At 38.2% G+C, this 25,673-nt stretch overlaps 1 protein-coding gene across 6 annotated transcripts in view; it reads left to right on the top strand.

Annotated features, from left to right (window-relative positions):
- The window catches only part of TRPC4 (transient receptor potential cation channel subfamily C member 4), a 143,023-nt gene extending 118,013 nt beyond the window's left edge, over positions 1-25,010 (top strand). For 2 of the 6 annotated variants that reach the window (XM_008692264.1, XM_008692259.1), the window contains 5 exons: positions 5,881-6,076; positions 9,093-9,287; positions 21,622-21,663; positions 21,791-21,880; positions 23,542-25,010. In XM_008692264.1, coding sequence (XP_008690486.1) covers positions 5,881-6,076; positions 9,093-9,287; positions 21,622-21,663; positions 21,791-21,880; positions 23,542-24,264 — 1,246 coding nt within the window. In that variant the 3' untranslated portion in view covers positions 24,265-25,010. Of the gene's footprint in view, positions 1-5,880; positions 6,077-9,092; positions 9,303-21,621; positions 21,664-21,790; positions 21,881-23,541 lie in introns of all 6 variants that reach the window. The other 4 variants (XM_008692260.1, XM_008692262.1, XM_008692261.1 and 1 more) reach the window with 4 other exon arrangements.
- Positions 25,011-25,673: the final 663 nt, after the last annotated feature.

Raw genomic sequence — 25,673 nt, 5'->3', positions numbered from 1 at the left:
CATATCCTTCTGATTCCGTGGAAGAACTTCCACACAGCACCTAGAACCGGGTTACCTCCCAGGTTGTGTTTCATTCGGGGAACAGTTCTGGTTCCAAGACTCAGCCCCTTCTCAGACATCTGGTTCATCCGCAGGTAACCCCATCCTCATGTACGATCCCTACGTTCCCAGGAATCACATTGCCCTATTACTGGTTTTGTGGTAAATGATTACATATTATGAATGAATTTTACTCTCTGTCCAAGAAATTCCATCACTACGGAAGCCTGAGGCAAAATATCTAGTATAAATTGCATTCTGGAAGCAAATGTACTGAATTGAATTGCTTGCATTGTGTATTATTTTAGTGTACCCATGCCAACGTCTCCTCTAGTATCAGGAAAAGCAACAGATAACTGCGTATCTCAAATATTATAGACCCAAATCATTCAGCCCATACAAATCAGATATTTTTACCTGAATTTTTTTTCCAGATCATGGAATGTAAATCTACAAGCAACAGATTATTCAAAAACTAAAACATATAGCAATAACCCTTAGTATTATTAATGTACTAGAATGTATAGCATGTCCGAGGCCGGCATAAGTTACCTGCCCCCTGATGACCCTTTTTTCAGTATAATGGGTCCAGTCACTGCAAGGGGATGTCTAGCGACGCCCTCTACAGCTTGTTTCTTTGCTTTTGTTGGTCTTCGATTTTCTTTTTATGATTTCTTTTTATAATTTATATTACTCCATAAATTTCAATTTTTTTTTACTATACACTATCTCAGAGATCTTATTCCGTTTGAGGATTAAAAAATAATACTTCATGTAAAGTACCTAATAATGGCTGCCATAGAATATGATGAAAAAAAAGCTACACTACCTCTGTTTATCATTATCGGTAGTGGCAGAGCATTATCTCCACCTGTATCTCCCTGGTTCTTCTCTATTCCTCCTTCCATTCAGGGTGCAAACGTAAACTGAAACTCTGAGCCCTGTGTTTCCCACTAGCTTCCACCCCTGTCACCCTCCTTCCCTACATCCAAACTACCCTGAAAAGAACTCTGGGCAAGATAACCTTGTTTTCTTCTTTTTTTTTTTTTTAATTTTATTTATTTATTTGACAGGAGAGAGACAGCCAGCGAGAGAGGGAACACAAGCAGGGGGAGTGGGAGAGGAAGAAGCAGGCTCATAGTGAAGGAGCCTGATGTGGGGCTTGATCCCACAACGCCGGGATCACGCCCTGAGCCGAAGGCAGACGCTTAACCGCTGTGCCACCCAGGCGCCCCACCTTGTTTTCTTCTTATTCATTCTTCATCCAATGGCAATTTGGCTGCTGCTTCCATCAGTCCACTAACACTGCTCTAGAAAATATCTACAGCCTCCATATCCCCCCTTTTGAGGGACATTTATCTCTTTAAAGCTTATTGAATGTATCTGCATCGTGTGACCCTGTTAACACTTACTTTTGAAATTTTGTCTTCCTTTAATTTCAGTGTTACCATGTCTTTTACTTCATCTCTTACTCCTCGAATTTTTCTCACTGTTCTCTGATAATTATATTTCAGTTATTGCTTTTAAATAGTGATCTTGCCTTAGTGACTATCCTCAGACCATGTTACAGTATCTCTGTGAAAACTCATCTGTGCTTACGGATGTGGCCCTAGATGTCTTGAGGGATGACTCCTATATTCCCATCACTAGCACAGATCTCTCTCCCTAAGATCTGTAAGCCCAACTGTCCTATGGACCCCCTCCATGCATATCTCCTAAGAATTTAAACCCAAGGAAAATTCATCAGAGTCTCTCTAAAAATTTGTTCTTCCTCTTCCTCAATGCTCTTTCTTAGTCAATACTATCACAACCCACCCAAAAACTTAAATCAAAAGCTCGTGCTTTATACTAGATCCTTCCCTCCCCAACCCTTCCACATGTAGTCAATGGTGTCTATTCCTGCTCTTCATTATCCTGGCGCCATCTTCCCTTGCTCACTGCCCATGCCTACACCAAAGTTCCCTTGCCCCTAGCCTCTGCCCTCTTTTATATGTCTTCGTCTTGGTCCCTGAGTGATCTTTCTAAACCAAAATCTTAACACTCCTCCATTTAAAGTGTCTAAATGGTTTCCCATTCCTTACCAGATACAGCCAAATTCCTTTGCATGACATACCAGGTAGGTCCTTCAGTGATCTGCCCCTTGCTTCCTTATCTAGCCCCATCTTTCTCCATTCCCCCAAAACATTTTCCTCTTCAACAGTTTTCAATCAATCCCCAACTATGTCATATTCTAGCCTCATCCCAGAATGCCCTTGTTCTCCGTTTCCACATGGCAAAACGGTCTTCTGTTTTCCAAATCCCACCTGAGATGTGCCTTTTCCAGGATGTCTTCCTGATCCCCTCCTGACTGTGAGCTCCCAGTGGGCACAGCCTGGTCTGTGTCTTCCATGTCTCTCCTTCAATTTGCTCAGCAGCAAATGGACACTTTACTTCTGCTCTGAAGCTTCCAGGTTGTTATCTCTTTAAAGTGGGAAGAACTGCATGATACTAAAGAAAACCAAATATTCAGTCACTGAAAATTTTCTAGCTACAATTTTAAATTAATAGTCTCTGGTTAAAGGACTCTCCTGTGAAGAGAGGGGCACGGGCTTTATGACAGATACTGGCTCATTAAGAACATCCTTTTTATGTTTATTGAAGGTATATTCCTCAAAATTGGAACTGGCCTTCATTTGTTTTAATATTACATTATTCCTTATAAACTAAGAATAAAATAGTCAAATGTGTCTTATATTAATTTGTGTTTCCTTATCATTTTCATTACAAAGGATGGGGGAAACCTCAACTGTGGAATATATTACCTTTTTACTTGTTCTGTTTCTCTAGTTATAAGTACTTAACTGGAAAGCAAGCTAATTTTTTAAAGTAGCAACTGGGAAATATCTTTAAAGAGCAAGAGACAAAGAAGCTATCTTTAGGAAGGCATTGCTATAGCATCAACCCATAGAAATTGCCAGGTTTTAGTCAACTAGGGTTTTATGCTAAGTATTATTTAATTAAGTGTGATATTATCCTCCGAACCATTCTGTCCTTATCACACCAAAGAACTGGGAAAATAGTTGTCACATAAAGGCAGTCTGAGATACACCACAGCTAACGACTTTTCAATCTATGGACAACCTTGCTATCAATAGTTTTGGGAATCACTAATGGTGGAAACGTTTCTAGAAGCAGTGGCTTTAAAATGTTAACTTAGATTAACTTTTTTTAGTCCATATAATAAAAGAATAATTAACATAATAATATAAATAAGAAACACTAATGTCTTGATACTAGGGTCTTAATTAATCTAAAAATAAATATATTTTGGTTAAGTGGAACTATTCTGCACATCTCACTTTCGATTCATTTCACTGATGAAAAGAAACATAATGAAATCCAGAATTAATCACAAGATGTCACCTTATTTTGAATTTTCTCCTTTTCAAATTCTAATTAAAAACCTGAATAAATGTTTTGCCAAAGGGTTTGCTAATATTCTCTAATAATTAGTAGTTCTTATTTAGACAGAAGCAAAATCAGTATTATTCAACCATTGCAATCCATTTAGTCTACATCACACTTTTTATCTGAACATTTAAAAAAGCAACTGTTATGGGATTTATGTGGCATTTTATATAATTTATTATAGCACTTAAATTATGTAACTTCTAGCTCTCTCTCTGAAATGCTATTGATACCAGGGGGAAACCAGCAGAATTATATTTGTATATTCATGGTGAGAATTTACACGGTCTAGAAAGAAAGAACAAAATTACCTTACATTGAACCCAAATGACACGGTCATTAATTTTAGAAGTTGTCCTTAAAGTTACTAAAAATAAGGAACTTATGGCCTTGGATCAAATTTACTTATTTCCTGAGAAAGTTTTCAAAGAATAACTTAGAGTAGCTTTTGCCTAGGGCCAATGAATTAGATTGAACTTTCCCTGATAGTGTGAGAATCTGACATCAGGGTCGGCCTTTAAGAATGCATGGTCAGCTCCTCACATGGCTCACGTCCCTGCTGGCAAGACAAAATCTCATTGAGGTTGATCAGATCAGCTCCCTTATCATTTTATGATAATTGGCTCCATTGTTGAAGAGCTATAGCAAAATAAATCAATAAATAATTACATATTTTATAATTAAAATTTAATTAAACAATTATGAGATTATTTCCTTTTTTAAAAAAAAAAAAAGCAATAAACTTGAGAAAAGAAGTCCTGAATGCCAAATAAGATACCCTTAGTTTGATTTTCCTAGTGGTACAGACCAGAAATTCATGGAAGGTTTTCAAGGAACAGGAGTTTGGTCCAAGAATCATGCACAGGATTACAGCCTTTTGATCCTCTGAGCAAGGATTGGTCTTAGCAGGGGCAGAACCTAGAGCAAGGCCTGGCTTCAGGAAGGGCAGGAGATGACATAACCCTGGACTGTAAGATCATTTACTCTGAGAACCAATGTTAAACCTGTGAGTCATCTATTCCATGTTTATTTTCTTCAGGGTTTAATGATCACCTGGCTTACTTCTCTTCAGTTCTCTGCTCCTTGGTTTTTGCTGTCTCAAACCTTTGGCTTCTCATAATTCCAATGATCTTGACTCTCCATCATAACTCCTGCCATTTCAGCCCCTTTTGGCAACTACCTCGTTCTCGGTATTTCTAAGGTAAATTTGTATGGAGAAGAAATCTGATAGTGTAGGCTCATCTTTTTCATATCCGTCCATGCCATTAACCCCTGGCCTCTATGAATTTGCTTTCCTTGGGTCACTCAACCTCTGAAATCCTACCTCCTTAGTCACCAGGCCAGGTATGAGAATAGTTTTTTGTTTTTACAATATAATGTGACTAAAGTCTTCTTTTAACCATACATCAAAGAGTATAAAAATTCTGTTATCTTTTTATTACATTATATTAAGATGTTACAATGTTCCTGCTGAAACAAACAGTGCTTCACATAGGTTCAGACTCTCTTTTTCTCATCCTGTTTCTTGAACTAAGTTAAGGAAACTTCATTTTTAATGAAACACCAGAGTTCATTCATTGGCAAAAAAGAATTAAATGTTCCCTGAGATAGGAAAAATAGCAAATTTTGTTATCTGAGCATTCTGACATTTCGCCATCTTATTTGATTCCCTATGTACAACTTTAATTGTAGTTGTGGAAATCCACAACAATAACATTATTTTTAGCCCTTCTACAACTAAGAAGCAAGAGCACATGAATGAACTGACATCTTTCAAAGATGAAGCTTGAGGATGTATCATTTATTAACTTTCAATGCCCTAGGACACTGGTTTGCAAGCTTTTCGTGAAAAGGATAGTAAATATTTTAGACTATGTGGGCCATATGTTCTCTGTTGCAACTACTCACCTCTGCCATTTTAACACAAAAGAAACCATAGATAATGCAGCAATAAATGATTGTGGCTGTGTTTCAATAAAACTTTATTTATGGACATTGAAATGTGAATTCATAGAATTTTCACATGTCACAAAAATAGTTCTTTTTCCCAAACATTTGAAAAAGCAAAAACCACTCTTAACTTGGGAGCCATGCAAAAACAGCCTGTGGATCAGATTTGTTGTCCCTCCTCTAGCAAACTAAATAGCTCTCAAAGCTCTTAGGAAAGTTAAGTACACCTGGAAAAATCAAGTACACTATTGGTGCTATATGATGAAAACAATTTTCTTTCATTCTTTTTGTTAAGTTTAATTTTGTAATTCTTTAATACATTTTATTAAGTTTAATTTTTAAATTAAGCAAATATACATAATAGGAATCAAGTTCTATTGTTATATCTTGTTGTATAATTGTTCTATTAATATAGCTATTAGTGTCATTTTATCTTTATTCCAGGTTATTTGAGACGCTCCAGTCCCTGTTTTGGTCAATATTTGGGCTGATCAATTTGTATGTGACCAATGTCAAAGCACAGCACGAATTCACTGAGTTTGTTGGCGCCACCATGTTTGGGACGTACAATGTCATCTCTCTGGTTGTCCTACTCAACATGTTAATAGCTATGATGAATAACTCTTACCAACTCATTGCTGTAAGTTGAATGACTTTACTTTAATTCCACATTTCCTTCTAGAATGTGTTGTTTCTAGCCATACCCTATCCTATTTATCATAGAAAACAGTCTGTAATTGGCTATTGATGAGACAGAACAGAATTATAATATGAATGATTAATTTGAAGTTTCTAAACAGTATTATACCATATTTGGCTACGTACTAATTTAGTTTTGTCATATTATGGAGGATTATAAAATAAACGGAATCTATCTTTCCAGGCAGCCATTGCGATGGCAGGCACCGGGGGAGGGATGAATTACGAACAAGTGGCTCATCTCTGTGCCGTGCCCTTTGCACTTTGCATTGTCTCTGTCCATTGAACCTACAGTCTTGGTATAAACAATCTCGTGCCAGCCTGGCAAGATAAAAAAGCTAGCCTAAAGGGGAGGTTGATGGAAAAAGCCACAGGATTTTCAATTTCTTAAATCCAGAAAAACCAACATAGGAGTAACCCTGAATTCTACAGCAGAGGACATAATACCATACATGTTTATTTGAAACTCTAGAATTCAAACAAGTCAGTTTACTTATTCATTCATTCAACAGATTCTTATTGAGAACTTATTCTGTTGCCATGTACTGTTCTAGGAACTAGAAATACAGCAATGAAAAAGAAAGACAAAGCCCTTTGTCTCCTTGAACTTCCCTGCGTGTCAATGGCCATTAGCAATAGCAACAGAACAAACCCATACTGGAATGAAATACTTTTAAGTCTTTCATATTTATACCTGAGACAAGTAGCATTTTATAAGCATAATTTATAACCATAATTTTCTCTTTAAATAGCTACAATTGCATCTTTGAATCTATTGCTAAACCACTGGAATGTTATTATTGTTATTTTGAGAAACAGCATTCTGAATTTTACTTAAACTGTCTTTATGGAGGCAAGACACCTGTCACAGATGAAAAACCGCATAAAACATAAGAATAGATGATTTTTATTTACTGATTCACGAACTGAGTATTTGTATCAGATATACCTACATCCTAGGATTTGCAGGTGAATATCTGAATTTGTGGAGCTTCCTTTAAGCATCTTGCAAGTATAGATTTTTTAAGATAGTGTCTATATATTTGTTTCGGAAGTTCTGTATTCCTCTGGTCAACACATTTGCAAAACATGGATTCTATCTTCCAGACCACCTTCCAAAAAAACTAGAAAGTCTCTAATTATCAAGCTACATATAGATAAACTGTATATACAATTTGGATCCTATAAAACAACAAATGTATTGATTTCATCAAGAAGAGAACATTAAGAATAGTATGACTTTTTTTTTTTTTGCTTCTTTATGGGGTGTGTCTTTCTAGGTGACTTCTTAAAGAGATGAGAACGATCTTCAAATCTCCATTTTTGTTTAGCTCAAACTCTAAAACCACTCGAGAGGAGAGCAGGCACTGAGAAGCTGAGACAGGTGTACCTCCCAGCATCATGGGCATGATGGCTCCTTGGAGCATGAACATGTCAACTATTTCACTTTCACTTGGGTAGCAAAAGGAGGTTTGGGGCATCACCAGCATAGAACATTTCATTTCCAGTTTTTCTGCCATAGATTCTGTTATAGACCCTCTCAGAATCCCAAACCATGAACAAAGGAAGAGTCTGCTTTGTGATAGCCATAAGAGAACATAAGGAGGTCAGGATAATCCTTAATTTGTGCCTCCTGCCGAACTAGAAGGAACAGAATCTACGCACGGGCCAATATTTTATCCAAGTGACTGCTTTTTTATGACCTTAAGCCAATTCTACTGACTCCCATTTCCATGACTACAGCAAACAATAGGTACTTTTCTTCATTACTGCAGAATCTACAAGCTTGTTTAGAAAGAAAGCTAGGGAAGGTGGAAGAACTAGAAGAGCGGAAGTGGGGAGAATGGGGGGTGCGGGCTGGAGCTTCTGTGTTTCTATTGATCAGTCTATCCCATCAAACATTTGCTAAGCAACAATGAAAGCCACACATTTTCTAGGTATGCTCATTCCCGTTGAAAGCACAACCTGTCCAGTGTCTAGATGAAAATCTCCATTGCTCAGAGTAGAAAAGTATATACAACACGTGCATTCATTAGCACACAGCCGTTTAGGAATATTGGAACGAAGCACAGTCTAAGGTTACGCTCCTACTCTAAAATCTGAGTTCTTCTTTCTAAAAGTAATGAGTTAAAATGGAATATTTTGAAATCCTAAAATGTGTGTATGCCTAGTTTCTACCACCTCCTACTTCCCAGCTTTTCTGCTTTAATCAGATCTGTGGCTAATGTAAGAGGGGACTGGCTGCCCTATCTCTAATTGTCACACATGTTCTTAAGTTCTTCCAGGAGATTAATAAAGTGGGATGACTGATAAATGATGAAGGGGATGGCCTCAGGCCCGCAGGCAGCCACTAACCATCCTCCTATTTGGTGCCATTTGGACAAAGTTATGTCAGGGCTCAATGCTGTGTCAGATGCCCTAGTCTACACTTGTTAGAGGAACTTCTCTGAATTTGTGCCTGTTGCTTAAAGGTGGACAAGAATTATTCACATAGAAACATATCAAGAAAGACTTCTCCTGGAAATAGCAGAAGGCTAAGCCATGCAGGTGGCAGTACGCCTAGGCAGGGATTCAAGGCCTTGGGTAAAGACATAAAGGCCTGTTTGGGGCCAGAATCTAGTGCAACTGAACTAATGTAAGCCTACAGTTCGGGAAAGGAAAATTCATCCCCAAGTCATAACTGATCACTGCAGTCTCTTTAACATGGAATTATTTTAGATGTCTGTTTCACGGAAGAAGGGAGGATAAAACCTGACAAGACTGCTGTGACTCTTTACCAGGGTAAGCCATCATCTGGAATGTTTAGATGACGATCACTGGGAGTCAGCCTTGTTTTTACAAGCAATTTAATTAATGTTTCAAGAGCTGCCCCAAGTCAAGTTACAGGCTCTCTGTGCGGTTTATCTCACCTTGGTAATTAAGAAACCTGTCAGCAGTTGTCATATTCTCCCGTGCAGGACCATGCAGATATAGAATGGAAATTCGCTCGAACAAAGCTTTGGATGAGTTATTTCGAGGAAGGAGGGACTCTGCCTACTCCCTTCAATGTCATCCCAAGCCCCAAGTCTCTCTGGTACCTGATCAAATGGATATGGACACACCTGTGCAAGAAAAAGATGAGAAGAAAGCCTGAAAGTTTTGGAACAATAGGGGTAAGAACACAGCATGTTAGTATTACTTTTTTTTTTTAATTGTGTATTTGAATATATTTGTATTGCTTGTTGGATATTTTTGCATTTTTAGCCTTTTTGTTTTTTCTGGTTGCATTTTGGTGAACATTTACCGCACAGCTCCCATGTCTAAGACACTGTTTCCTACGGTGAGGGTGGTCACTGTTATTTAAATGGGAGCCCACTTGACACAGGCCTCTCCTGGGCTCAGGAGCTGAGGCTGGGGGAACTAACACTTCGGCTCTTGGTACCCTGATTTCTAGCCCATTTCAGAATTTCAGCCTTGGGTTATTTGTGGCATTACTTACTCATCGTCTGCTTCTCTCTCTGGATTGCAAGGGAAGGGGGCTGTTTTCAGTCACCTTATGGTCTCAGCGCCTAACATAGGCTCCTACACAGCGTATAATGTTTGACCAAAATTTCTCAACTAAATGATTAAATGGGTATTGTAACTTGAAAATGTTGTGCCATGTTCAATCACAGTGACTTCGGAATATGTTGAATTGCTCAACATTTTGCTTCTACTCCCAATCATTTTAAATACCAGGAAGTTGTGTTTTTTAAAAATGTTAGGACCCCTCAGAGCCATGCTCCTGTCACACTATAAGATTAAACTTCCTTTGGGGGGCGCCTGGGTGGCACAGCGGTTAGGCGTTTGCCTTCGGCTCAGGGCATGATCCCGGCGTTCTGGGATCGAGCCCCACATCAGGCTCCTCCGCTATGAGCCTGCTTCTTCCTCTCCCACTCCCCCTGCTTGTGTTCCCTCTCTCGCTGGCTGTCTCTCTCTCTGTCAAATAAATAAATAAAATCTTTAAAAAAAAAAAAGATTAAACTTCCTTTGGAAATTTCTTTCATGCTGGAAACCAAGCTTCAAGCAATTCCATCAGAAGAGACATGGACTTAGGACTTTGTTCCAAGCAAACCACTGATATAGGACAAGTTATTCTTCATTTCTTCCTTACTTAATTTCCTATTTTTCAAACTTCTCCTAGTGATCTTTTGAGAATTCATACTCTAACATTCATTAGTCATTTTGACTTGCTCAGAGAAATTGCTTTGGAAGTATTCTAATATGCCATTATATTAGAATCACCAAGTAATACTAGTTACTTACTAAAATTTTTAAATTTTTAAAAAATTTTCTTTAACATGGGTTTTGACTGCTAACTATGCCCTAAGTGATCCTTCTCACTCATTAACCTTATTGACTACTAGGCATTGTTATCAGCTCAAATGAGCCTTTCTATGCTGACAGTGGTATTGATTTTGCTGTCTTGTCAGTAACATTTCTAATTCTAAAAGAAACTGACTGGCAAGAGCATATATCAAACAGAGAGATGGTTAGGAGAAGCAGTTATATTCTTTCTTATAAATTCTTACCCCATGAACTTGGAGGACTAAAGTTTGGGCATATATCTGATCTTAGAAATCAAAGTTAAATTATGATGAAGACTTAGGCTGCAACCTTCATACTAATTGATAAACTTTACCACTAACTTTAGAAAGAGTGAAAGTATTTTACTCCAGATGTTTGATTTCTGTTAAAAAAAATAGGTTTAGGGGCACCTGGGTGGCTCAGTCGTTAAGCTTCTGCCTTCGGCTCAGGGCATGATCCCGGCGTTCTGGGATCGAGCCCCACATTGGGCTCCTCCGCTGGGAGCCTGCTTCTTCCTCTCCCACTCCCCCTGCTTGTGTTCCCTCTCTTGCTGGCTGTCTCTCTCTGTCAAACAAATAAATAAAAATCTTTAAAAAAATAGGTTTAAATTATTTTAAAATGGTTGTAAAATAAATGTAATGACTTCGGCTTAATAAGCAATTTTCGCACACGTTCCACCTGCCAGCCAGGAACTGGGGTGTGGGAGTGGGTACAAAGGCATGCTTTCCATCCTTGAGGGCATTATTTATCATAAGGGAGATACAAATGTGAGAACATGTACTACAGTACATGTCATACAATATTTTTAGCATTATAATATTGTTACATGCAAGATGCTATGGCAACATTGTAAACAATAATTAATGTTTTCCTTGAGGTAAACAGAAAAAGGTTTCAGAGAAGCCAAACTTGGTTACTCTGTTCCACATTAAAATACACTCTTCCTTTTTCACATTTTATTCTTTTTTTTTTTTTTTAAAGATTTCATTTATTTATTCGACAGAGATAGAGGCAGCCAGTGAGAGAGGGAACACAAGCAGGGGGAGTGGGAGAGGAAGAAGCAGGCTCATAGCAGAGGAGCCTGATGTGGGGCTCGATCCCATAACGCCGGGATCACGCCCTGAGCTGAAGGCAGACGCTTAACCGCTGTGCCACCCAGGCGCCCCTTCACATTTTATTCTTAAACTCATAAGAAATTTATTTAATCAATCCCTGAAAAGATATTAATGATTAGTACAGTTCTATCTTATCTCTCATAGGAGTATTTTGATTTCAAAAGAGTTTCTGGGTCCCAAAATAAAGGTCACACACAAAAGAAATTTGTCCTCAGTAGTTTAATTTTAGGCAGTAGCAGAGAAAATCTTGGGTTTTAAGATGCCGCAAAACTTGTAACAAGATATGGGGCCCTGATCTAATATTTTAAGAGACCCAACTGTGCTGCCACCAAAATAATAGAAAACCATCTTGACTTCCAAATCCCCCCACCCCCGCCAGAATCCTCCCACTGATGTCGCATTGTTAGGAGTATGTTACCATCATTTCTTAGATGCAAAGAAGGGCTTAATGTTCATTTAGGATTTCCTATTAAAGCAGTGATTCACACCTTTCAGACGGAGAGGGTAGATGGCATGTTAAAAAGCTTTCTTTTCTATATACATTACTGGTCTCCAAAAAACCAAATTTCTTTTTATGTCTCTATCTCTAAATTTGAATATTTTGATCCGAGCTGATGCACAGAAAGAGAATTTGACCTCAAGCCATTCCTTTCTCCTTAGCCATGCGTATCTTACTAACTTTTGGTAATGGATATTTTTATGCTTGGGGAATGTATGACAAACTAAACAAATATTGTGAGTCACATCTCTCTTCTCTACCTGCGTCCCACTCTCAATCCTGCCTCTTCTTCGCCAGGCTAAGGCTTTGGGCAAGCACCAGCCTAATTAAACTCAATGCTGTAAATTGGCTCCTTGTCTAGACTGCATTTCCAGGACAGGAAGGACATAATATTTTGGTTTGCATACTTGTAGTTGAGTTTTATACGTTTAGATTTTAGATAGAAATAAATAATATGTATTATTTATAAACAAAAATATGAGATAAAGGACAATAAATTGAGAAGGTTGGGTAATATTAATAGAAGAGTTAAATGAAAAAATAATGTCAAAAAGTAATTGATTTTGCTGTGAATTCATTTCAATTTGATTAATCCTCTTGACAGTTCATTAGTGTAGACAAATGAAGACAAGGAGATACACACATTTCCATTAATTAAAAGGTGACTTTGAAGTTCCAATGACAGTCACTGTATAACCAAGGCATGGCTTAGAATATCACATTACACTTCAAACGGACCTTAGAAATCATTTAGCTCAACCATTTCCTTTCAAAGAGAAGGTATTTACCTTGCCCAGTGTTTTAGGGTCTCTTGGTGACAGTTCAGGCAGGGGACAGGGGAGGGAGAGCTGGATCTTTTGTTTCCCAAACCAATGTGTTTTCCATTACCCTTTTGATTCCTGAAAAATCTAATAATGATACAATGATACCTTCCCCATTGTGTGTTCGTCTTTTCATTTTTCTCAGCAGCTTTTGCAGGTCCTGTCATTGTTCTCAGCTGCCTCTCAGATTCCTGTATCTCGAAGCCCTTGTTTCACAGGCTGGCTTACCTTCTCTTTGCATCTCAACTGTTTTATATTTAGGCCACATTTTTGAAGCAGAAATTTGAAGCTAAGCTGGAGGTAGAGTCTATCACTCTTTGAGGCATTTTCTCTAACCTTCCCAACTTGTGATGCACTTACCAACTCTTGGCACCCAGCAGCTGCCCGAATGTCACGCTGGTGCTCATTCCCTGCACGTGGCCAGGCAGATCCTGCAACCGGGGCTCTTCAGGGTGGCTGCACCGGCCACTCTCCAGGAGCCCATCATTGGCGATCTTATCTTGCTATTTATGGCTTCCGGTTAATACTCATACAGCTAGCCCTGAAAACTCATTAACATTTTTTTTTTTTTTTTTTTTTTTTTTTTTTTTTTTTGGACTTCCTTTTATGGGTGATCAGGAGTTCCAAATAAATTAACCTTTCATTTGGAATGCTTTACGGGGGAAACATAATGAAGCAGAAATGCTTTATTGAGCAAAACCTTTACTGTAGGAAGCAACCCATTACAGAGAAATGGCTTGTCTCTGGGAAATTATGAACATCTCACCAAACAGGCAGCCTACGGAGAGGTCAGTAGAATAAGAAACATGTTGCAGCTTTTGGTTTTTAATATGACTACTTGTCTAATTTTTAGCTTAACCCCATTTTATCAGCAAATACCCTTCTCCATGTTAAAACACTGGTTCTTAGACTTGAGCACATGCTAGAATTATCAGTAATCTCTGTTTTAATAAGCATTTCCTTGTAATTTTAATTAGAAACTCCTGTTAAAGAAACCACTGGTATCTAGCACAACTTTTTAAATGAAAACAAAATCAACATTTGTATTTATTGCTCAAGAGATCCAGATCATTTAATTAAAGTAAAAAGATGTTAATGCCAAAGTGTTTAATTGATATGAAACATTTCAATGCCATAGACCAGGTTTCTAAAATGGAATGCTGAAGTTAGTAGGTCAATATGCTGAACTGAAAAAATGTGAGTTCTTTGGACAAATGATAAAAAATGACTTTAACTCCCTGAGATTCATGTTTTCCACTTTCTGATTTTCTCTTAAGCACAGTAGAGTGAGGAAACCATGAAACACCAAGTCTGTTAGGGTCATGTAGCATCACTGAGCTCTGGGACCGCAGATGGAACACGCATGCCTGACCAGTTGCCACAGATACGCACTCAGTTCAGCCACTGCCAGAGATTGGGAACCGTGAATGGATTAGCACCAGCTAGCATCGCTAGAGGAAAAACGTTAATAATACACGCTTTTCAGACTGTATTTTTAATGCTAATTTATCAAAATGTATTGTTCCTTCATCTTCATGATTTTCAGTAAGCCTAACAACAAATCTTACGGATACGATAGTTTGCATCCATGAGTACCTCTCAAGCCCTAACTCACTGCTATAAAATTTGCGGACAGGGCCTTTTAATTAAGTTTACTTTCCCAGGTAGGGATGTAGAGGGATGAATTGTGTGACATTCTTGGTGTTTCAAGAGTGAAACCCTGACTATTTGACAAGGTGACACTCAAGCATTTTATATCGTATATTTTTATATGCTTAGAAAGTGCGCTTCTAGAGAACAATTATGTAGCACCATCTGTAAATGAGCCAAACTGCAATTTTGAAAAAGGGATTGCATCTTGGAATGGTCCCTTGCCTTTTTTACCCATTTTTAAAAGAAGAAGAGCACAGCAAGCCGCAGCCCCTAAGGGAGTCACCAAGCAAAGCAAAGGATAAAAGGCATAATTCATGGGCTCAAAGTCAGTGATAGACCAAAACCGGAGTGGCAATGAGAGAGCCGGGCACTGACGATTGATGGCAGGGAACCAGCTCGGGGAAGTGCGCTTGACACTCCGCATGGTGGACCTGCAGGCAACTGGAGATAAAGAGTGAGACAGTGTCACAACTGAGTCCCCAGAGCCCTTTCTTTCCCAGCTGCAAAACCCTTCCTGCTCTAAGGCAACCTGAGGCTTCTATGGAAACGCAGATTTCCCTCACAGCAGCAGAGGTTCCCTTGGTCTTTTCCTTTATCATGAGTTCTGTGACCCATGTACTGCCCTTATCTTGTCCCAACAAATCAAGAGGACCCTGCAAACTGTGAGATACGCTGACATGGCACACACGTGTGCCTTGGGTGCCCGAGCGAAAACCACCCTGCCAAGGAACATTCTGCACACGCTGCTAGATTTCTGACATAATTTGCAAAGAAAACTGCTGACTTAAAATGCACAACTTCTTCCAAAATATTATATTATTTTTGTGAACACAAATCGGTCAGCTCTGTTCTTGGTCATTTCTAGTGATGATTACAAGATGTAATACCTTTCCTTATGAGAGTAAACGCCTTCGAAAGTCAACTGATCCTTACCCGACAAAAAGATAGCAACCATGCTAGGTATTGTTGATGGTAGTTCTACTGTATAATATTTAATAATGTCACTAACTGCCCAAAATTATCATTATGTTTATTGCAAAGAGTACATATATTATGGGTTGAATTGTGTCCCCCCAAAAAGATACATTGAAGTCCTAAATTCCAGTACATCAGAATGTGACCTAATTTGGACATAGGGTCATTGCTGAGGTAATTGGGTTCAGATGAGGTCATATTGGAGTGGAGTCCTTATAAGAACATGACCATGTGAAGACACAGAGACACGGGGAGATCACCTTGTGAAGACAGAGGCAGAGACTGGAATTACGCAGCTGCAAAGCAAGGAACACCAAAGATGGACAGCCACCATGAGAAGCTAGGAAGAAGAAGGGAAGGTTTCTACCCTCAGTCTCAGAGGGAAGAGTTCCTTGCCAACATCTTGATTTGAGACTTTTTGCCTCCAGAGCTGTGAGACAATAAGTTTCTGTTTTTTGAGCCACACAGTTTATGGTATTTCATATGGCAACCCTAAGAAACTAATACAACATATACCATGCCTCTGTGGTTACTCATTTTTATTCAAAGAAATATGGATCCAGTACCTTAATGGTGCTGAGCCTCAAATTAAGACATCTTGGGAGAGGGAGGCAAATCATAGAATACATAGCAGGTGTGTTCAAATGTCTCTTAGTGTCTACTTGATAGAGTAACGTGTAAAGAGTGAATTTTAGTCTGTGATTCTAGAACTGGCACTCTGGTATTTTAGTTACTCAACTCTGTGGGCCTTGGTCTCCTTACTTATAAATGAAGCAATGAGACTAGACCAGCTCTTTGGGTTTTTTGTTTTTGTTTTTGTTTTGTTTGGGGGGGAGGGGCAAAGGAAGAGGGGGAGAGAGAGAGAGAGAGAGAGAATCTTAAGCAGGTTCCACGCCCAGTGCCGAGTCCAACACGGGGCTCAATCTTATGACCCTGAGATCATGACCTGAGCCAAAATTAAGAGTTGGATGCTTAACTGACTGAGGTGCCCAGGTGCCCCCCGGGCTTTTTGGCTCTGATAAACAATATGTCTGTATTGAAATTTAAAACCTAGTCTGATTTCCTTGACCTTTGGTAGATTCTGGAAAGTTAGAGAATTAAATTAATTTTAGTGTTAGCCTAAGAAAGCTAACTAAAAGAAAGAAAGGGGATCATTTTATGCATTCCTAATAGATATATTCACAATTTATCAGGGACTGTGTTGTCCACGATAGTTTCCCTGTATTAATGCTGAGAAATGTGGATTTGTAATTGTATCCACTAGTGCATCTGGGCATATAATCCTCAGATCTTTTTCTTTAGTCTTAACCTTCCCCAAAGATGCAAAATCGACAGTGACATTTCTACTTTAATGTCCTCCGCCAGCATCTCCAAAGTGGAATTCTTTGTTATTTTTTAATAGCACCAACATCTTAGCAACTAGACTAAAAATTTTTGTCTTCGTGCTCCCATCCCAGCTGCCACATCCTCTTGCTTCCCATCTTTTCCATTCACACTGTCGCGGGTTCAGCTCACACCCATTTTACCCTTCAGTTACATCCTGGTACCGGCATCCCAAGTGATGTCTCATCTACTGATTCTCCATGTTCCTTTTTCCTACCTATTACTGCTGCCACGTGATTATTATAGAAGTTCCACTCTCATCACATGTCACTCGACTCGTCAAAACTCCAGGTGCCTACCAACCACTGAATTCGCTGTGCTTTCTAAGATTCTGCACAAAGAAATCATGCTAACTTTCCAACATGAGCTAATCCCTATATTCCGATTATCAGAGCACATCGCAACTGTCCTGGTGGAAGTTACCCTGACGCGTCTCTCAGCCTCCAGCGCCAGCATATTGCTGACCGTATTATAATCTTTTCCCATCTGAACATCTGTGCATCTGTTAAAGTCTCATGATTCTTTCATGTCCAATCTAAAATCCCGTTCCCTGTTTGAAGGCTGGTTCAGATTCCTTAGCCCAATATTACTTTTTCCTTCCCTGTACTCAAAACACATTCTTAAGGCCCTCCCCATGTTTTTACTTGTTTTTTGCCTTCATCTCTAGACATTCTTGGCATTCTACCTCCTAGACTATAAGCCATTTAAGGGCAAAAAATATGTTTTTTTTCATCTCTGGGTTCTTGCAGCCTCAGCCATGAATGTGTAACCATTTAATAAATATATGTTAAATTGGCCCTACAAGCTAAGCTTCATGAAATAGAAACCCACAAAGGAAGATTCACAGAGGTCACAGCAAAAATCCAGTATTATGCAGGGATGCTCCTAAAACTTTTGGGACCTCAAAAAAGATGACTGGCTACCACTACACACCTATTAAGTTGGCTAAACACTGCAACACTGACACCACCGAATGCTAGTAAGCAACAGGAACTCTCATTCATTGCCAGTGGGAATGCAAAAGGGTAAGTTGCTTTGGAAGACAGTTTGATGGTTTCTTATAAAACTGAATATATTCTTACCATACAATCCAGCAATCGCACTCCTTGGCATTTACACAAAGGAGTAGAAAACATATGTCTATACAAAATCCCGCACAAAGATGTTTATAGCAACTTTATTTATAATTGCCCAAACTTGGAAGCAGCCAAGATGTAGCTCAGTAGGTGAATGGATAAATAAGTTATGGTACATCCAGACAATTGAATATTATTTATTCGGTGATAAAAAGAAATGAGCTATCAAGGCATGCAAAGACATAGAGAACCCTAAATATATATTACCAAGTTCAAGCAGCCAACCTGAAAAGGTTACATACTGTATGATTCCAACTATATAATACTCTGGAAGAAGCAAAATTATGGAGACGGTAAAAAGAAGAGTGGTTGCCAGAGGTGAAGGTGGTGGGGGCAGGGGAGGGAGGGATAAATAGGCAAAGAACAGAAGATTTTTAGGGTAATTAAAATACTCCGTGTGAGACTACAATGATGGACACATGTCATTATACATTTGTCCAAACCCATAAGAGTGTACAACACCAAGAGTGAACAGTAATGTAAACTACGGACTCCTGTTGAATGATGTATCAATGTAGGTTCATCAGTTATAACAATGTACCACTCTGGTTGGGGATGCTGATAATGGGAGAGGCTGTGCGTGTGTGAGGTAGGGGAATATATGGGAAATCTCTGTATCTTCCACTCAATTTTGCTGTGAACCTTACATTGCTCTAGAAAAAGAGTCTCAATAAAACAAAAACACCTACAGAATTTGTATTACATCTATCAGTATTTACTAAAGCCATCCCTTCACCCTATTACTTAAATACGAATGTCTTACCTTTACACCTCTACTGGCTAGGTTAAAAGCATTCAACTCCTTAGCTAAATAAAACATCTTCTTTTATGTCCTCTGGGGTAATCCTGGTATGTGTCAACTTAGCTAGTTTTATGACTCAAGAATATTTTTTAAAAACTGTGTTAAATCACGTTATTAATAGGAAAAGGGAAAAAATGGTAAGAGGATGGGAGCTAGTTAGTTACCATTAGTGATAGATGTCTTAAATCTCATCTCATTTAATCTTCAAAATCATCCACTGTGTTTATCTTTAACTTGCAAAATAAAAGATGGGAATGGGAGAGGACCTCAGAGATAATTCCTTGTTTAGGTCAGTCACCTTCAAACCCAGGTGTGACCCCTAAGTACATGCTCTTAAAGTGACACCCCACCACCTCCCGGAAAGTAAAAAAGTAGAGACAGGTGGGCATCATAGTAATGGTCGATAGGAATCAGTTCTGCGGTGCTAACCAGAAAAGGAGAGATTACATAGACATGAGAAATATCTGAGCTGCATAATTTAGTGGTCGTCATTTGGTGAATTTATTGCGTTCATTTCTGTTTTCGTTATTCAGATGATTAGCGTCATCAGTTCTTATTTTCCTAGGATACTGAAGTTCAGCTGGCTGATAAAATCTCGCGAGACTAAAGATAGTTGTATAGTATTACTATGTAGGTGTGGAAGAACAGTGCTTGGCAAAAACAATTAATCATATTAACTTAGCCTTAAATCTGGTCTATGGATAGAGAATAGCTCCTCTAAGTCATCACAGGAAACTCTTTCTATGTTCTGTCAGACTATTTTGCTTCTTAAAAAGAAATTTCCCTAGAAAAATCAATCTCAGATTAGTTTTTAAAGTGTAATCTTTGATCTTCTTATATTTGTATTCAAATTTTTAAATTTGTTTATGAATAGGTTCTGCTGAAAAAAAGGCAGTCTGTGCTCTTTTCAATACTAAAATGCATCATGATAATTTTCCTTGTTACTCATCATTTTCTGATTCTGTCATTCTTAGCTTTAATTTTATGTTAAGCAAATTTGAAGTTAAATCTTGACTTCAGAGTGCTCTCTGCTAACTGCTTTTTATTGGCTTTTTGACCAAAACAGAAGAGCAAAATGCAATAGAAGCCCAAAGTAATCAAGCTTGAGTTGACTAAATTTTATACTAAATTCAGAGTTTCCATCTACTTACTTGTGGAATACGGGTCTCCTGCACAATATTTATGGTGAGAGTGTTAAAGAACTTGGTATGCAGCTTGCTTTAGTATTTGTGTCCACTTGAAGTAAATTTAAGGAGATCTGGAAGGCCTGTGTCCTTACAGAAGTGCTTTTTGTCTTGGATTTCAGCTGAGCTATGTCTCAATAGGAGTCATATACCTCCATCTTGTGGCTCAGTCATAAAATTCCCATGCTATATTTTTTCCAAGATACTCTAATTTAGTTTCAAACTTCCCAGTCCTTTAATGAATACCATAATCATATTGAAAATTTGTTTAAGATTCATGTAAAACTGAATGGTACTTAAATAATAAGTGGCTTTTAGGAAGTGAAGCATTATCTCAACTGTTCCTTAAAGTCACTAATAATCATGAAACACAAATCTATTCTCCTGGCCAGTGAAAAAGTCATTTTCCCCTATTCCCCTAAAAGAGAAAAAAAGAGCTTCTTTTGCATTGTTTGATTTTTTCCTAATGTCATTTCACAGCGATGTATTCACAACTCTCTTTAAAATTCCATTTTATCAGCTTATGATTAAGTATTTAGTAAGGAGTAAGATCAAAAGATTTATTTAAATCCTAGATATGTTATCTCTTTGCTTTCTCACAGTCTACCAAATTCATTCCTTTGTTACAGAAATATTTTTTATTTTAATTTGGTCCATTTTATTCCTTAAAAATCAATACTGATATTTATTCAACATGCACAAAATGGGGATTACAATAGCTTTTTTTCTAGTATAGTTTAGAATACCCATGAAATCTGCAATTATATAATTTTAGTGTCATTTATTATTTAATTCAATTTATTATGGACTTTCTTTAGTCATTAAACATCCTCTGTCTCCATTCTACTCTCCAGGATCACTGCTCCGTGCTAACTCTAGCTGCACTCCCAAACCACTCTGATCTTTTCAAAATGACAGCTAAGATTCATGTTTATTTTTTAAAATGACGAATTTATGAGCCTGATATTTGAACAGAATCTTTTTATTTTTTGTTAAATCCAACCACCTAATTGAAGCAGCAAATCCCTCTTAATATACATCTGATTGAAATTAGTGTTGGGGGGTTTAGTGGCCTAACATCGTTTCTGATTACATGTACCATATCATGGCTAAATTCTCAATCTTGCTAAGCTGATATTTATGATGTGAGCTCTTTACTCAATTGTTATAATGTGAGCTTTTCACTCAATTGAATTTCTGTCTTTATTTGATATTTCTTTTATTTTTTTATTTGATATGTCTCACCCGTGTCCCTTAGAATTATTTCAAGTGATTTGGGGTACATATCAGCTATGATTACCTAATTCTCTGTCACCTTCTATTAAAAGAACAACGTTCCCATCATTGTTAACGTGGTCTAAATGTTTATATTTTTCTATATGTTAGGAATTACAACTTTGCACTCCGTTGTTTTGGTTCATTCATTCTTTTGACTCATGTGAAGCCCTCTCTAGCTAGTGTTCATTGTCTAGTAAATTTTTCACTTTGGAGAAGTGAGGAAAATATATTCTCAATTAAAAGAACAATAAATTATTTTCCAAAATGGTAATATATCACTCTAACTGAAAAGTAAATGCCTCTTTGTTTTTCAGAGGCGAGCTGCTGATAATTTGAGAAGACATCACCAATATCAAGTAAGTTATTCTATTGTATCTTGAAATTTGCATTAAAATAAAGTACAGTCCCCTCTTCACAACTGACTCAAGAAAGAAAACATGTCTCTGCACTGAATATCAATTCTTGTGTTTTGACGTGCCTCAGGAGGTCATGAGGAACCTAGTGAAGCGATATGTCGCCGCAATGATCAGAGATGCCAAAACTGAGGAAGGTCTGACCGAAGAGAACTTTAAGGTAATCATTTTCCTCCTCATCACCAAAAGGCCGGTTTTTCAGAGCATGGAACCAGGCACAGCACAGTTAAAATCGGAGCTGGAGACTCAGCCATGCGTTCCAGCAAGGCTACGGGTCTTCTTCCTTTTTTTTTTTTTTTTTTTTAAAGATTTATTTATTTTAGAGAGAGAGAAAGGGGAGAGGCAGAGGGAGAGAGAGAAAATCTCAAGCAGACTCCCCACTGAGTGCAGAGCCCAACACAAGGGTTGATCCCAGGACCCTGAGATCATAACCTGAGCTGAAATCAAGAGCCAGCCACCAGGCACCCCTTCTTACTTTTAAATTCAAGGCTATTTAACTATTAAAAAGAAAAAAAAAAGCAGTGAAATTTCTTTTCAAAATACATTGTTTTCAATCACATTTAATCTGAAATATGGAGGGGATTTATACTTGGAGGCAGAGAAAATCCTAGTGCCCAGTGGCATTTGGACACGCTAATCCTAGCAACACTCTAATGAGTGAGCTTTAAATTTCAGTCTGATTTCTGAACCTGAAACATTTGGTAACTAAAATGCTAAACCAACAACAAAAACCCTCTTTGTTCTCTGCACAGCTTTGGTAGTAGGAAATTCAAGGCTTGCGCTTAAGTATAGCTTACAAACTTAGTCTTTCTTCCTGAGTTTGTTTGCTTGTTTGTTTTTTTTTTTATTTCAATTCTATCAGAAGAGAAAGGTGGAATACACGTAATGTATATATGCTTGCACATGAGTGTAAACTACCTTTGTTATTCTGCCTGAGTTCTTAGAGGTTTTGGAAGAATGAGCAAAGTCAGTAAGACCTTATAGGTAAAAACAAAGAAGCAAAAAACCCTGCAGCAGACTCTTTAACAGAGAAAAGCAACAGGTCTGACAAGAGAATAGAGATAAGCAGTTGGTTAGGTAAGAAGGTAGATGAATTGCAAAATGCAAAGCACAGGTTGAAAGTTGCCCAGGATCCCGAATGTTCTTTGCAGCCACAACATCCAAATTTTGTAGTTAAATGACTCATGGTGCTTTGGGACATAGGTTAGAGGCAGGAAGCCACCAGAAAGGCCACCGTCAGGTTAGGACTGAGAATTCAGTTGTCCAAAAAGATCAAAGTAAAGGATGAATCTAAGAAATGCTGTCTGATCTGAAGCAATTCATGAGATTTAGTAGCTGACCCAGATGCTGAGATAAATTCAACTCCGAGGTAGTAAGCAATTGAAGGTAACTGCCAACTCTTGGAGGGGTAGATACCACTGTAATGTTTTTTGTTTTAGACAGCCCTTGGACAGCAGCATGTGCTAATATTAAAAATCTTTTAAAAAATGCATCCCTGAGAAAACGAGAGGGGACTTGAAAGCAGATGAAGATTTTCGAGAGGAGGCCTTTGAAACTGCAGTCCCACAGAAATCCCATATACCCTTGTTTCTTTTTGCGTCGACCCCAGAAGTCTCCGCGTTGCTACAGAGCTCCAGCAGGGAAATGAGCAGGCATCAAAATGACTCAAGGGCCAGGGAGAGAACCGCCGCAGAGCAGAATCCTCGCTCTTAAAAATGAATGAAAATACATCAGAGCCATATATGAGGCGTGCTCGTGATGGTACCTAATGTCTATGTGTTTAGGTCCTAAGCTAATTTCATCATTTTGCATCCCACTTAGGAACTAAAGCAAGACATTTCCAGTTTCCGCTTTGAAGTGCTGGGGTTGCTACGAGGAAGCAAACTCTCGACAGTGCAGGCGGCTCAGGCCACGAAGGAGTCCTCCAATTCCGCCGACTCGGATGAAAAGAGTGACAACGAAGGCAGTAGCAAGGACAAGCGAAAGAACTTCAGCCTCTTCGATTTAACCACGCTCATTCACCCCCGATCAGCCGCCATTGCCTCCGAGAGACACAACATAAGCAACGGCTCGGCCCTGGTGGTGCAGGAGCCCCCGAGGGAGAAGCAGAGAAAAGTGAATTTTGTGACCGATATCAAAAACTTCGGGTTATTTCACAGACGATCAAAACAAAATGCTGCTGAGCAAAATGCAAACCAAATCTTCTCTGTTTCAGAAGAAGTTACTCGTCAACAGGCCGAAAGACCACTGGAGAGAAATATTCAACTGGAATCTCGAGGATTAGCGTCGCGGGGTGACTTGAACATCCCCGGGCTCAGTGAACAGTGTATATTAGTGGACCACCGAGAAAGGAATACGGACACCCTGGGTTTGCAGGTGGGCAAGAGAGTGTGTTCCTTCACGTCGGAGAAGGTGGTGGTGGAGGACACTGTGCCAATCATACCAAAGGAGAAGCACGCAAAGGAAGAGGACTCTAGTATAGACTATGATCCCAGCCTCACAGACACAGTCACCCACGAGGATTACGTCACCACAAGATTGTGATACTTGAAGGAGGAAGCGTTGACCATGCGTATACATATTTTCCATAGTACTCTGGGGAGGGGGAACATTAGCAAAAGCTAACTTACACTTTCTAGCATTTATCAACTGTGGCATTTCAATTAACGCGTAACATGTTTAAGGCAAAGGCTATCAAAAACCCTGGTTTTGTAACCAGCTTTTGCTTTCACGATTTGTTTTACTTTTTTTTTTTTTTTTTGGTTAATAAATAAATGCACCGTGTATTCTTGTACTGTTGCAGTAATCCACAGGAAATTTTTAGTTTTTTTTTTTTTCAACTAAAACAAATCTGACTTATTTCATGTGGTAGTTGACTCCTATGATAGATATTTTTATATGCCAAAAACAATGTAGCTGAAATAGTAGAGCTTTTCATAATTTTTTAGGGTCTTTAGAGATGATTACTCGTCAAGGACTTTTCAGTCAGCCCTACGGTTTGGCTTTAATACACAAATATTAGCAAATTATTTCTTAACGTGTAAAAAATTACAGCACAAATTAAAGCAAGCAAGCCTTCTTCTCATGGAGTCACGATCAAACTCCCTCTTAAAATGGAAGTCAGGTGTATTTTGGAGTTTTAGGTTGCCCAATTTTTCCCTTCAGTAAATAAAATCAATGTTTGTCTTAATAAATATTGATGATTGATGATTTTTAATGAGATTTTTGTCATGACCGAAGTTTTATTTCAAGTTTTTTTTTTTTTTTAATGACCTCTTTCAGGTTGAATTGCTAGTCAGTGTAAATACCAGGCTTTATGAATAACAGAATTTCAAAATGTGGCAAAAGTTCTCAGTGCTAGAAAAGAATAACAATAGATTAGAATAGTTAATGCACCTTAAACAGAGCAAGATGATTGCATTTTCATAAAACCAGACGAAAATAAATTCATTCTAAACTCTAAATCTAAGCTAAGTTAAATTCTATATTCAACCAGTGTGACATTGTTGCTAATTCAAAAGTATAAAAACCTAGTGGTTTCCTCATCTTTCCCCCTGTGACTGGTGTATGTTTCTTTAAAATTAAAATCACCCAAAATCATTACTAATTTTAGCAGTACATATAGATATAAAGCTTTCCCCAGAGGGACAACATTCTTAATTACTTGTTTCTTCTGTTGTTTTCAAGGTAATCTAGCTTATATTATACTCATTCACAAAACCACTAAAAAGAAAAGTGTTTTTACCTGATATGAAAAGGCACTGGCAACTTCGTAAAGTTTAAATTACGTAACTTGTGTCTATTTAAGCCACCATGGACACAGGAGTTCCTTCACCACATACAATTATCATGTATTTCAAATCAATAGAAAATGCTGAGTTCGTTTTACGTCAGAAATTACCTCCATGGACTAGACAAATGGTACATGATTTAGCGTTGACCCAAAATTGCAT

The sequence above is a fragment of the Ursus maritimus genome, unplaced genomic scaffold (genome assembly GCF_017311325.1).
Source record: "Ursus maritimus isolate PB19 unplaced genomic scaffold, ASM1731132v1 scaffold_10, whole genome shotgun sequence".
Lineage (NCBI taxonomy): Eukaryota > Metazoa > Chordata > Mammalia > Carnivora > Ursidae > Ursus > Ursus maritimus.
This window is presented reverse-complemented; position numbering and strand designations above follow the sequence as displayed.